Source organism: Oryx dammah, unplaced genomic scaffold, assembly GCF_014754425.2.
Source record: "Oryx dammah isolate SB20612 unplaced genomic scaffold, SCBI_Odam_1.1 HiC_scaffold_29, whole genome shotgun sequence".
NCBI lineage: Eukaryota > Metazoa > Chordata > Mammalia > Artiodactyla > Bovidae > Oryx > Oryx dammah.
In genome coordinates, this window is record NW_024070213.1 from 511,608 (window position 1) to 523,224 (window position 11,617).

The following is an 11,617-nucleotide window of genomic DNA, read 5'->3' on the forward strand; positions in this document are numbered from 1 at the left end:
AGGGCGCGGTTGTCGAAGCGCAGCCCGGCCAGCCAGCGGGGCGCGGGCTCCATGGCGCCGGCCAACGCGGAGCAGCGGGCGGGCGGCGGGCGGCGGCCGAGGGGCGGCGGCCGGGCGCGGGCTACCGCGAGCGACGCCGCTAGCGCTGCGCGGAGCGCGGCCATCGGAGGCGCCGCGACGGCGGAAGCTCCACCGCCCCGAAAGGAAGTTCCATCGCCCTGAAAGGAAGTCCCGCCGCCCCGACAGGAAGTCCCGCCCCGGGCTCGCCTCCCGGTTGCCCGGACCGCGCCTGATTGACAGGGATGCTGCAGTCCGTGGGGTCTCACACAGTCGGACACGCCTGGGCTGAACCGGACGCCCGTGGAAGCCTGGCTCTGACTGGTCGCGCCGTCCGCCCGCCTCCTTCCCAGGTCCTGCCTGGGGGACCGCGAGGTCCCAGCCGGACCCGGGGGCAGCGCGCGGCGGGGACTGCCCCGCGCCACAGTGGCAGGTCATGGAGGTCCGCCCTGGGGGGCTCCGGCCCGTCCGGACTGAGCGCTCCGGGCCGGTGACCGTGCCGAGTGACGGCCCCAGGGGACCCTCGGGGTGCCCCCCAGTTCTGCGTGAAGCAAGACTAGCTTTGTTGGGGTCTGGCCCTTGACTGTCCTTTGCCCAGCGCGCACAGGACGGGGGGGGCGGGGGGGGAAGACTGCGGCGCTGGTCCAGATCTGGCCGGAAGTCAGGGGTCAGTTTCGGGCCAGGAAGGCCCCGGGGTGAAGCTGAAGCCGGGGGCGCGGCCGCTTCCTCCTCTGGCGGGCCGGCGCCTCTTCTCCTCCTGCTGGTCGCCTCCCCTCCCGCTGCCCTCCCCCGGCCGGGAGCCGGCGCCCCGCTGTCCCGCTGCCCCTCCGCCCTCCGCCCCTCCGCTTTGCCTGTTCGGCCTCCCTCGGGTCACCCCGTGCTTTTCCTTGCGCTTCTCTCTGAAATAAGCAGCCTCTTACTCTCCCACGCTCTGGGAGGCCAGCAGCTGTGCTGATCCGGGCTGCAGTTCCCCCAGAAAACCCCCCCGTGGACGCCCAGGAGGCTGGGGCCTGCGCGGGGTGGGGAGGGCTAAGCCTGGCCTCGAAGGGCCCGCCCTGGGTGAGGAGTTGGGGTCAGTGTGCAGTGTGACTCCGGGGTCCAGTTCAGAAGAGCCTTGCCTGGAGAGGGTGGTCCTCAGAGGGGTTCCAAAACCCCCGCCCACCCGGGCCCAGAGCAAAACCTGAGACCTGGACAAACTCCAGAGCGCCCTCCTGTCCGGGCTGCTCTGTCCAGAAGCCCCGATCCACATCTGACATGGGGGGCGGCCCGGAACTGCCTCCTGGGGTCACCGCACAGTTCCTAGACCTCGTGTGACACCGCCGCCCCCCACCCTGCCCTGCCGGCTCCGCCCTGTCCAGCTTTGGTCCCCCTCCCCGAGAGAAGCAAGGATGCTACGGTCTGCCTGGATGTCGGGGACAACGCGGTGAGGGTCTCGTGGGTCTCGCGGGTGCTCAGCACCCAGAGCTGCCTCCTGCAGCCCGACAGCTCCCCTTCCCCTGGGCCCACCTGGGGTCTTCTCACCCGGCCTGTGGGCAGAGTCCTCCGTGCCCAGCCTCCTCCTAACTGCCTGAGAGACCAGCCTGAGCTCCCCCTCTTCCTGGCCCGCCTCCTGCCCCCGCCCTCGTCCCTGCCCTGCCCACACTCTGGAACCTGGTGGGCCTGGGTTTTGAGAGCCTGTGGGTGCCAGGCTCTGCATCCTGCTGGCCGCGCACAGCAGAGGGAACATCGGGTTGGTTCCAGTGGTCCCAGCAGGTCAACTCGGGAGCGGCAGTGGCTCTCCCTGCCCTGCAGCCTTGACTCTGCCTGCCTGTTTGGCTGCCCGGCCTCTGGACCTTCCTAGTCCGTCCTGTACAGGTGGGTCCACGCGGCCCTGCTGTGTGGGGCTGAACAGGCCCCTTCCTGGCCCCTCTCTGTGGAAACTCGGCTGACAGGCAGGCACGCTGAGTGAGGCCAGGCCCTCCTAGGCCTGTGGGCCTGGGTGCACACACACAGCCCCCCGTTGTTGATGCCCCGTGTGGCCCTGACTGCACCCCCATTATGGCCCCTGGCCCCCTGGGCCCCCAGATCCCTGGGAGCACCATCCTTTCCCAAAGCGTGCAGGCTGGCAGCGGTAGGCCGAGAAGATGGGTCTCTGGGGCCGCAGCCTTCTCCCCAGCCCCCAGCCTGGAAAGCACGTCAGCAAAACGGGGTGCTTGTGGGCAGGGGGGGTGTCAGCAGAGCCCCCAGCCCCCCAGGCTGCGGCCAAGGATAGGCCGAGGGGCGGCCAGTAAAACTGGTCCAGGAGGTCCACACGGTCATCGCAGCAGGCCTGCAGCATGTGGCTGTCTGTGTCCGGCAGGTGTGCCGGCAGCGTAGTGAGCAAGCCGGGCTGGGAGGCCAGGTCCCCCGTGTGCTCCGGCCCCAGCCAGGGGTCACCCGTGTAGGGGCCCAGGCTCAGGGGTCACCCGTGGGGGGGCCCCAGGCTCAGGGCTGCCGCGCTGGCCACCCCTGGCCTATGTTCTCCGATGAGGTCATGGGACCCAGTCTCTAGTTCTGCCGGCACCTCTCAGAGTCCAGCACCCCGCCCCCAGTCTCCACTGGCTGTGCCCCCCTCGCAGAGGAGCCGAGTCGGGGCAGGGAGGCCAGCACCTCCTGTGTGAGCGCCTGGGTGGGCGCACAGGCCCCTCTCCTGAGGTCTGGTCAGTCCACTCTCCTCCAAGTACTTGTCCTATATTTGAAAGATGAAACCTTGTTGCTTTTCTGCTTGTCAATGTAATACAGACTTGCATTGGATACATTAAAATTCCCAGGGTGAAGATTCAAAGTAGGTCTCCAGGCCTCGGCTTGGCTTATTTTATACCTGACTGGTGTCTGGTGTTGTGGTTCCTCCTGGCCTTTGGGCCCCAGGAGCTGGCACCTGAGCGTGGTCTCTGGGCAGGAGGGCCTGGCCCTGGCCTTCCCTCCCAGCCTCCGACGCTGACATCTTGTTCTCACCAGCGTGACACACAAACTGTCTCTACACCCCCGGGCTGCCGGTTGCACCCTGGAAGGGGGCACGGGCTCCCTAGCGGGCTGACACATGCCACCGGGATCTGAGAGCGGCCCCTCCTGGGGAGACGCAGCCAGGAGGGCTCAGAGCTCTCGGGGGGCCTGCCGGTGACCCAGCAGGTGACTCACGACCTGGTCACTGTCCCTTCACCCTCAGGCCTCCTCCTCCGGAAGAGGCTGCCCCCGCCCTGATTCCTCCCACTGCCGTTCCACTATGCCGGTGGGTCCCACTCAGCCCTCACCGCCTGCCGTGGCTTTCCCGCCCTCCTCCCTTGCCCAGCTGTCCCCCAACTTGGGGCTGGAGGGACCCCGCAGGGTCCTCACGGGCAGCAAGAGGCCCACAGGGTGCAGACTTATGGGATGAAGAGTCAGAGTCCACTTGGTCCCTCCTGCTCCCAACTCCTGGCCAGGCCTTGGGGGGTCCCAGCCCCACTGCCTGCACCAGTGGAGAGAAGACCTCTGGCAAGGGGAGGCCCAGTAGCCCTGGCCCCCCCGCCTCCCCTCCCCGCCCCGGCTCACTGTGCCCTCCAGCTACTCTTACGGGCCTTCGACACTGCCCCTCCAAGCTGGCCCGGGGCAGAGGAGCACATGTTCCCGGGGGGAAGGCTCCTCTCCGCTCTGGGCTTTCTGGGCAGATCCGAGCTGCAGGTCCTGGCCCACCTCCTCCTGGATGGGCTGGGCGGGGCGGCACTGCAGGGTGGGCCGCAGGGTCAGGGCAGGGCCCCATGGCAGTGCGGAGGGGGCGGTTGGGAGCCAGCAGCACGCTGGTGCCTCCCCGACCCGCCTGTCACTGGAGCCCCCTTCCCACACATTTCACAAGAGGGCTTCCAAAATTAGATTTTATTTCAGTTTCTAAGAGACGGGTATACGAGCATGTGAGTGGCAATGACCTGGTCCAGCCTGTGGTGTGGATTTCACCTCATCTGGACACTGAGTCAACACACACACAATCGGACGTGGCCGTGGGCCCCAGACGCTACGCCGACAGGAGGCCAGGAGACACGCAGACAGGCGACAGCGAGGCGAGTGCTGTGTGGAGCCCGACTGGGCCCGACTGTGCCCGGACTGGGTCCCGCGCAAGGCGGACGCCCTGCTGACAGCCACCGTCTGTCCAGAGGGCAAAGGGCGACCCCGGGTCCCTCCACCAGCCGCATGGGAAGCAAGGTCAGCCACCGAGAGGGTGGAGTCCTGGGCCCCCAGCAGCTGGAGGCAGGCGCGGGGCTGGCCTGGCTGCCCACATGCTCATCTTTCCAGGACTGAGACTCAAGAAAAAGACGTTCTCTGTCCCAACCAGGTTTAAGGCTAGTATTTCCTGACATTTGCTTCAGTTTAAGTTACAATTACCTGAGTAAAAAAGTTTCAGATATTTTTAAAAGCCCCAAACACACAATCTCTGCAGGCAGAGCTGCTGCTGGCGCTTCCTGGGGGCCTGAGCCTGGCGGAGTTGCTCCCAGGGGACACCCCAAGGCTGCAGGCCGCAGCCCACCCTGGGAGCGGCCTGACGCCCCGTGAGACACCCCGGCCGCCCGCCTCGGAGAGAAGGCACGGAGAAGAAGGGGCTGGTTGGACTCCGGAGCCCGCTCCGGCCCCGCTAGTCCTGCCCGTGAGCCTCCTAACAGCCCACGGGGGAGGGGTGGGGCGGAGGGGCTGCGGGGAGGCGGGAGCTCAGACAGTGAACCGATTCTTTTATTTGGGCGGGCTGGGGGCTGGCAGGCAAGGCTGGGCCGGGACCCCGGCGGGGGGGCGGGGGGGCCCTACGCACGGACGCGCCGGCTCCGTCTGTCCTGCTACTTGTGCGGCCAGGCGTCGGAGAGCCTCTGCAGGCAGTGCCGGGCGGCGGGCAGGGCCAGGAGCAGGCTGGCGGCGCGGCGCCCCGTCCAGTAGAGGCCGTAGCCCAGGAGGCCCAGGGCGGCGGCCTTCACGGCCAGGCGGGACACTCTGCCCGAGGCGGACGGCGGGGGCACGCTGGGGAGGGAGGGCGGGCTGGGCAGGCTGGGGGGGCGGTCCCAGCGCCCCGCCCCGCCCCCAGCCCCGCCCCCAGCCCGGCTCTGTTGGGGGCGCGGCACTCACGTCATGATCTCCTGGATGTTGAGGTCGGTGGTCCAGTTCTTCTCGATGCCGGGGACGTGGCCCATGCCCACGACGCCCACCACCACGGAGGGGACGCACTTCCTGGGCTCGGCTGGGGTGGGAGACGCATGAGCACCTGAGCACCCCGCCCCCCCGACTCCCCGGGGGCCCCGTGCTCGCGGGCCCGCGCTCACCGTCGGAGGCACGCGGCAGCTCCAGGCGGCGGGCGGCCTGACGCAGCATGTAGGTCAGGTAGACGTCGCGCTCGGACACGATGGTGCGGTGCAGGTCGGGGAACTCGCCCACCATCTCTGCCATCATCTGCTCCAGCAGGTCCTTCTGCTTGCAGCGCTCCACGTCGTCCTTGCTGGAGGGAGGCGGCCGGCGCTGGGCGGCGGGCCCAGGGCAGGGACCCCCCCTCCCAACACCGGGACGCCCGGGAACTCGGGGAGCCGGCCTCACAGCAGGGCGGGCCGGGCCAGCCTCACAGGGGCGGTCACTGTGGCTCACACCCGGCTGCTAGCTGCCCCCCCAGCTGGGAGGCCGAGCAGACCTACCTGATGGGGTCCGACAGGAAGCACAGGCCCCAGGCCAACTTGACCTTCTGCCAGAGGGAGAGGGCGGCGATGGCCCGCTTGAAGGTGACGGGGATGGGCCGGTCGCCCAGGTGAAACTTGCAGAACGGAACCCTGCTGGCCTGGGTGGAGGCGGGATGGGGAGGGGTCGGTGGTGGACCCCGGGGCGGCTCCCGAGCCCCAGCCCCAGGTCGCGCCCGGGGCCCACCTCCTTGAAGGCCTCCCTGAACTCGCCGCCAGGGGCCACGCCCAGCTGCTCGGTGATGTGGGCGGACACCTTCAGCAGAAGCATCTGCATCAGCCCGGACGCGACGCCGTTCTGCGGGGTGCGGGTGCGGGTCAACCAGGCGGAGCCTGGCGCTGGGGCTGGGCGGGGCTGGCCTCCCGCAGGCAGCCGGGGGGGGGGGCGTGTCCACCACGCAGGCTCAGGCCGCGGCAGACCCGCGGCCCCACGGAGCCCCCTGCCCTCGGCCCTCCGCCCCAGACACAAGTCCCCTGCCCATACCTCCCTTGGTGCTGTGTCCCTGGGGGGGGGGGTGTGTGTCTCGGCTTCGGGGTCCAGGACACACTGAAGCCCCCTCCCCACCTGAATGACCTGCCAGCGCCCCGGGAGTCCCCGGGGCCGGAGCAGCTCCCGCCTCGGGGCTGGGGGCCAGCCGGCTATCCTCCGGCCCCTCGGGCAGAGCCCCGGGCCCGGCCCGCCCGACGGCCGCACCTGCCTGACAGCCTGCTGCAGCTTCTCCAGGCTGATCTCCTTGGCCTCGCGCAGCAGCGTGCGCTCGTCCATCTTCAGCATGGACACGCGGTACTGGCACAGCTCCACCACCACCACATCAGGCTGCACCTCTCGGATGGTCTGCCGCGGACACGCCGGCTCAGGGGCCAGCCCGCCCCAGAGCCCCGCCCCGGACGCGCCCGCCCCGCAGCGAACCACCCCCCCCCCACCCCCCCCCACCCGGCTCGGCGGCGGCGCACGCAGCTCAGCACGCGAAGCCCAGCAAGGGAAGGGGCGGCAGGTCTGCCTGCCCTGCGGCCTCACCTTCACCACGTCCCGCTTGCTGTCGTCGCTGAAGTGGGCCGTGCCCACCACGTACACCCGGCTCCCGTCCTCGGCCACCAGCTCAGTCACCGTGCGCGGCAGATTGGGCCGCTCTCGCCGCCTCTTCAACTTCATCTCCAGCAGCAGGTTGAACGCGTCCACGTCGGCTGCGGGACAGCGAGCCGGCAGCTCAGGTTCGCCCGCCCACACAGGGGGTCCCTCCCAGTCTCGAGCTGCTGGTCCTCACCCTCCAGGATGAGCGTCAGGGTAGGAGCCCCAGGCTGCCGAGGGGCCCGGGAGAGGCTGCGACTCTGAAGCCCCCAGCCCACCAAGACCTTGCCCAAGCCCCACCCCACAGGGACCCTGGGGAGCACGCACACAGGTTCTGGGGGTCTCCGGGGAGCACCCTGGGCACGGCCTCTGAGGCCCCGGAAGTCACGACGGGCTCTGTGTCGGCCTGCGGAGGGAGGAAGCGCTGAGGTTGTGCTGCCCCCGGGCTGTGGGGCCGCAGGCCATGTGCCCCCAACACGCTCCCAGTGGCGCCTGGCGTGGCCTTCAGCTGGCCAGCAACACAGCGGGAAAACCGGTGAGGTGCCTCTGGGCACAGGAGCTGGCGTGACCCCGGGAGCCCCGCACCCGCCACCGGGCCTCTGACCTCGCGGGGCGGCTGTTCTTCCGGCTCCTCCATGGCTGGCAGCGGCTCTGGCACCGACGCGTGAAGCCTGAGGAAACAGGGGCCGTGTCCTCACCTGGGGCCCAGGGCTGGGCACGGGGCTCAGTGTGCCAGGGGCTCCGGCATCTGGAACGACCCGTGGGCAGGCCCTGGCCGTGGAGCGGGGATGCCAGGGCAGCGAGCCTGGAGTCGCCCACAGGGGCGACACACCCGCTCCGCTTGCCCAGCAGGGGGACACCCCATGGGGGAGTTGGCTAGACCTGGGTGCTTCCGTTTTGACTTAGGAACAAAAACACAATTTATAACATTCCCTAAAAAAGTGAGACTAAGCGGCGGGAGGGAGTCTGTGTTGAGTTGGCGCGGGAGGCCACGCGGCCACAGCCCTGCTCTCACGGGCGGTGACGCACGCGTCCCAGCAGCGCTGGCATGGGTGTGAGTCTCACACGGGCGTGAGCACAGACGCGGGAGGAATCCAGCATCCTTCTAAGAAGCTGACTGAGAAACCAAGTCCCCCAGGTCGTCCGTGAGCCTCTGCACTGCTCCTACCAGAGGGCGGCTGGGGCTGGAGCCCAGGGAGGCTGTTCTCACCCGAGGGCACCAGGGGTCGGGGCGGTGGGGATGTCAGGGCAGGGTGGGGCATCGGGGGCAGGGTGGGGCAGTGGGGGGAGGGGGGGGGTGTTGGGGGGTCAGGGACGGGGTGGGGGGTCAGGAAGGGGGTGGGTGGGGGGTCAAGGGCTGGGGCGTGGCGTTCTGTCCCTCCTCACTGAGGACAGAAGCAGTGCCTGGCGCACAGCCATCACCTGGGCCTCCCAAGGTGCCACTGGGAACAAATCAGAAACTGAGAGCCTCAGTTCCAGCTGCGTTTAGAGCTGGGGTCCTGCGGGGCACCCCCAGGCTGAGCCCACTGGAGGGTCTGACGGGTGGCGGGACTGCCACGCGAGGAGCAACTCGGACCTGGTTTTGGTGCTGCTGTGGGCCCTCGAGTCTGTGCGGCCACAGGTGAACCACAGGGCGTGCCTGGGAGGTCCACACAGGCAGCAGGACATGCCCAAGGCCCCGTCAGCTCGTTTCACAACAAAGAGGAAACAGAGACGATAAAATAAACACGACACCAGATCCAGTTCCTCCCCCTTGTACCCTGGGCCCAACTCTCATCTGGGCTCCGTTCCCAGCCCCGCTCGGAGTGCCGGCGTCCTGGCCTGGGGCTCCTGGGAATGAAGTCAGGGGAAGGGTCCCGAGAGGGATGGACAGGCCGGGACCGAGGAGCAGCAGGCAGAGCCGGGGGCCTCTGCAGGGGGTGGGGGGCCAGCGTGGGGTCTGAGCAGGCCGGGCCCCAGCACCCCCCACCGGGAGAAGCTGCTGCGCTGGGGCGCCTAGTCCCCACGGAGGGTGGCTCACTGGCCTCAGCAGCCCCAGGGCCGCCTGCTTCCCACTTCACAGACCAAAGGCCCGACAGGAACAGAAACAGGAAGCTGCGTCTGCGGGCGCCCGGCTTGGCCCGCCCTCCTCTCAGGTTCCCGAGTTGGCCCAGGAGAGCCCCACGGGTCCCCTTCACATAAGGTGCCAGAGGAGCAGAGAAGCTTCTCCAGGAAGCGCCCCTGCTGTCCCAGGAAGCTTGTGTGACAGCCGGCGGGAGGCAGGCCAGCGAGCCTCAGTCTCCCTCCCCCGGGCCTGGGGGCCGCAGTCTGGTCAGCCTCCCAGACCCACCCTCTGTCCCTGGGGGCAGATGGGCCATGAGCCCCCAGACAGCTGGGCCGCGACCACAGCACCCGGACCCAGGACCCAGGAGTGCCCCTGGGCAGGTGCCTGGCCTGGGAGGCATCAGGCGGGAAGAGCCAAGAGCCCGTGATTCTGAGAGCATCTCTGCATCTCTCACTTCCCAGTGTCTGGTTTCCCGGAACCTCAGTCAGGGCCCCCGGTGGACCCCTCCAGAACCAGTTCAGAGGGTCGTCGACCCTCCTCCCACCACCACACACCCTCAGATCTTTACAGCCGGGACCGACCACTTGGCTGCCTAGAGCGGAGCAAGGGCCCGGCCTCCACCTCCTCACACCGCAGGTGCATTTCTGGATCTCTGGAAGACAGGTCCTGGCAGCCCATCCCAGCAGACCTCAGGCTCCGTGCCAAGGAGACCCCAGGCTCTATGCCCAGCCCCAGGGAGCCCGCGCCAGGCTTCTGCCCCAGCAACCCTGACACCAACGCAGAGCCCTTGGGGAGCCGGCGCAAAGCAGACCTTTCTGCCTGATCCAGGGACTCTCCCCGCACCCCAACAGCTGTCACGGCTGAGCTGGACTCAGGGGGCACGGCCTGGGGAGGCTTCCTGAGCTGGGTGGCCCGAGGCCGGTCCTCCGGCAAACAAGCAGCTGGGCTGTCAGCAACCGCGCGGCGGGGGACGTCCGCAGGGCTGGCCGCTCTCAGACCGCCACCTGGCACAGCGTGGCCAGACGCTTAACTCCGGCCTCCAGGGCTACGGTGGTTCGAGCAGCCACCCAGCCGTCCCACGATGGGCACAGGATGTGTGGCACGTCGGCGTCCTTCCCTGGGGCAGGAGGACCAGCCGCCGGACTTCAGGAGGCGCCTCCGCAGAAGGGGCGTGACCGTGACCTGGCTCCACCCACACACTTCCGGGGAAACAGACTCCAAATGCCAGGCAGCCCCTGACCCCCAAGAGGACCCACCTTGCCGGGTTCACCAGAGAACGCACCGGCTCACAGGCAGGGAGATCCCCGCCTGCATTGGGGACCCCCACGGAACGTGTCGGGTGCTCTTGCTGGACGCGGTGTTAGCGCAGCAAACAGCCTGCTGAGTGCCCCGCACAGCACAGACCAAGGACAGCAGGCTGCGCCGGCTGCGAGGCAGGCCACGGGCTGCCGTCTCCTCTCCAGGGTTCCACTGCTATGGACTGGGCTGCGGCCCCTCTAATTCATATTTTGAAGCCCTGAGCCCAATGGGATGAAATTAGGAGGCAGGGGCCCGGGAGATGACTCGGATGAGGTAAGGTCACGAGGCTGGGCCCCAGGATAGGACTAGAGCCTTCCTGGGAAGAGCCCCGGGAGGGCTGGTCTGGGAGGGCATGGCGAGAAGGCAGCTGTCTGGGGCCAGGAAGAGCTCCTCCCAGCAACCAAGGCAGCCAGCACCTTGGTCTTCAATTTTGTCCCCAGGACTGTGAGGAAACTGTCGCTTCAGCCCCATTGGTGGTATTCTGTAATGATCACACTCAGTCTTTCCCTCCCATCTGCCTCTAAATATCAGGAAGCCAGAAACGCCTCCCAGACCCCAGCCTGGCATCCCCTTGCTGGCCAAGAGCTGACCAGCGCCAGATGGAGTTTCCAGAAAAACCAGCTCCCAATCAGCCCACTAGGCCTGCCTGCTCAGAAGGTCGGGGATCCCAAACTGGACAGACAACAGGCTGCAGAGAAAAACGACCGAGTGGGAGGCAGCAGAGTGTGGCCTGAAGCTACACGCCTACACCCCCACTTCTGAAGCCACCGGAAACTCCCCTGGGTCTGGCAGGCTGTTTTACGGAGCTGTGGCAAAGGTAAGGATATGGGTAAAGGGTCAAGTCATACCTGAGCTAGAGGCCTAGCACACCTGGCCAACCCTCCTGGAACCTGGACTCTGCCCAGTGGGGTCCCCATGCTGACCTCCATGGGGGCACGGGGTGGGGGGGGGCTCCTTCCTGCCCACCACGCTGGGCCCTCTCCTGGTGGTTTCGTCCGAGGCCTGACACCGCAGCATAACCGCCATCCTGCAAGGCTGCCCAGTGGCGCCAAGGTCAGGGGGCTCCCTCCGTCACACAACAAGGGGGCGGGCACGACAGCCAGGGAGAGCCCGGAGACAGTGCCGCCTTCACGGGGGCGCCGCGAGCCGGTGGCCTTACACCCTCCTCTCCGGGGAACCCCGAAAGCCCGGAGGACGACAGCTGGAGGCCACCCATCTCTGGATGCGGTGGTCCTGACACCCGAAGTCCGCCGAGGACTTCCTCGCTGCTCTCCGTGAGCCTCGGTTTTCTTTCTCGGGACAGTTTTCACAGAGACGCATGTGAGAACTTTGCGGCATGTAAGTTACATCTCAATAAAGCTGCTCCCAGAATTGAGGTGAGTAGAGCGCGCCGGGCCTCGGAGTCTGGGCTCTGGGGCTCCATATGGCAGCCCCGACTCCTCGGCCTGAAGGGCA

General features: G+C 68.0%; 2 protein-coding genes across 2 annotated transcripts in view; both read right to left on the bottom strand.

Annotated features, from left to right (window-relative positions):
- The window catches only part of SELENOO (selenoprotein O), a 20,140-nt gene extending 19,963 nt beyond the window's left edge, over window positions 1-177 (bottom strand). Inside the window, exon 1 of the mRNA XM_040233141.1 lies at window positions 6-177. Within this exon, the coding sequence (XP_040089075.1) occupies window positions 6-164 (159 nt within the window). The 5' untranslated portion in view covers window positions 165-177. The remainder of the gene's footprint in view (window positions 1-5) is intronic.
- Window positions 178-4,373: 4,196 nt separating this feature from the next.
- Window positions 4,374-11,617, bottom strand: TRABD (TraB domain containing). The gene is made up of 10 exons (XM_040233596.1): window positions 11,322-11,617; window positions 7,424-7,490; window positions 7,147-7,225; window positions 6,769-6,935; window positions 6,445-6,585; window positions 5,938-6,048; window positions 5,712-5,851; window positions 5,349-5,521; window positions 5,155-5,266; window positions 4,374-5,049 (listed from the first exon to the last, which is right to left on the bottom strand). The coding sequence occupies exons 1-10, from the start codon at window positions 11,498-11,500 to the stop codon at window positions 4,872-4,874; spliced, it is 1,347 nt and encodes a 448-aa protein (XP_040089530.1). The 5' UTR covers window positions 11,501-11,617; the 3' UTR covers window positions 4,374-4,871.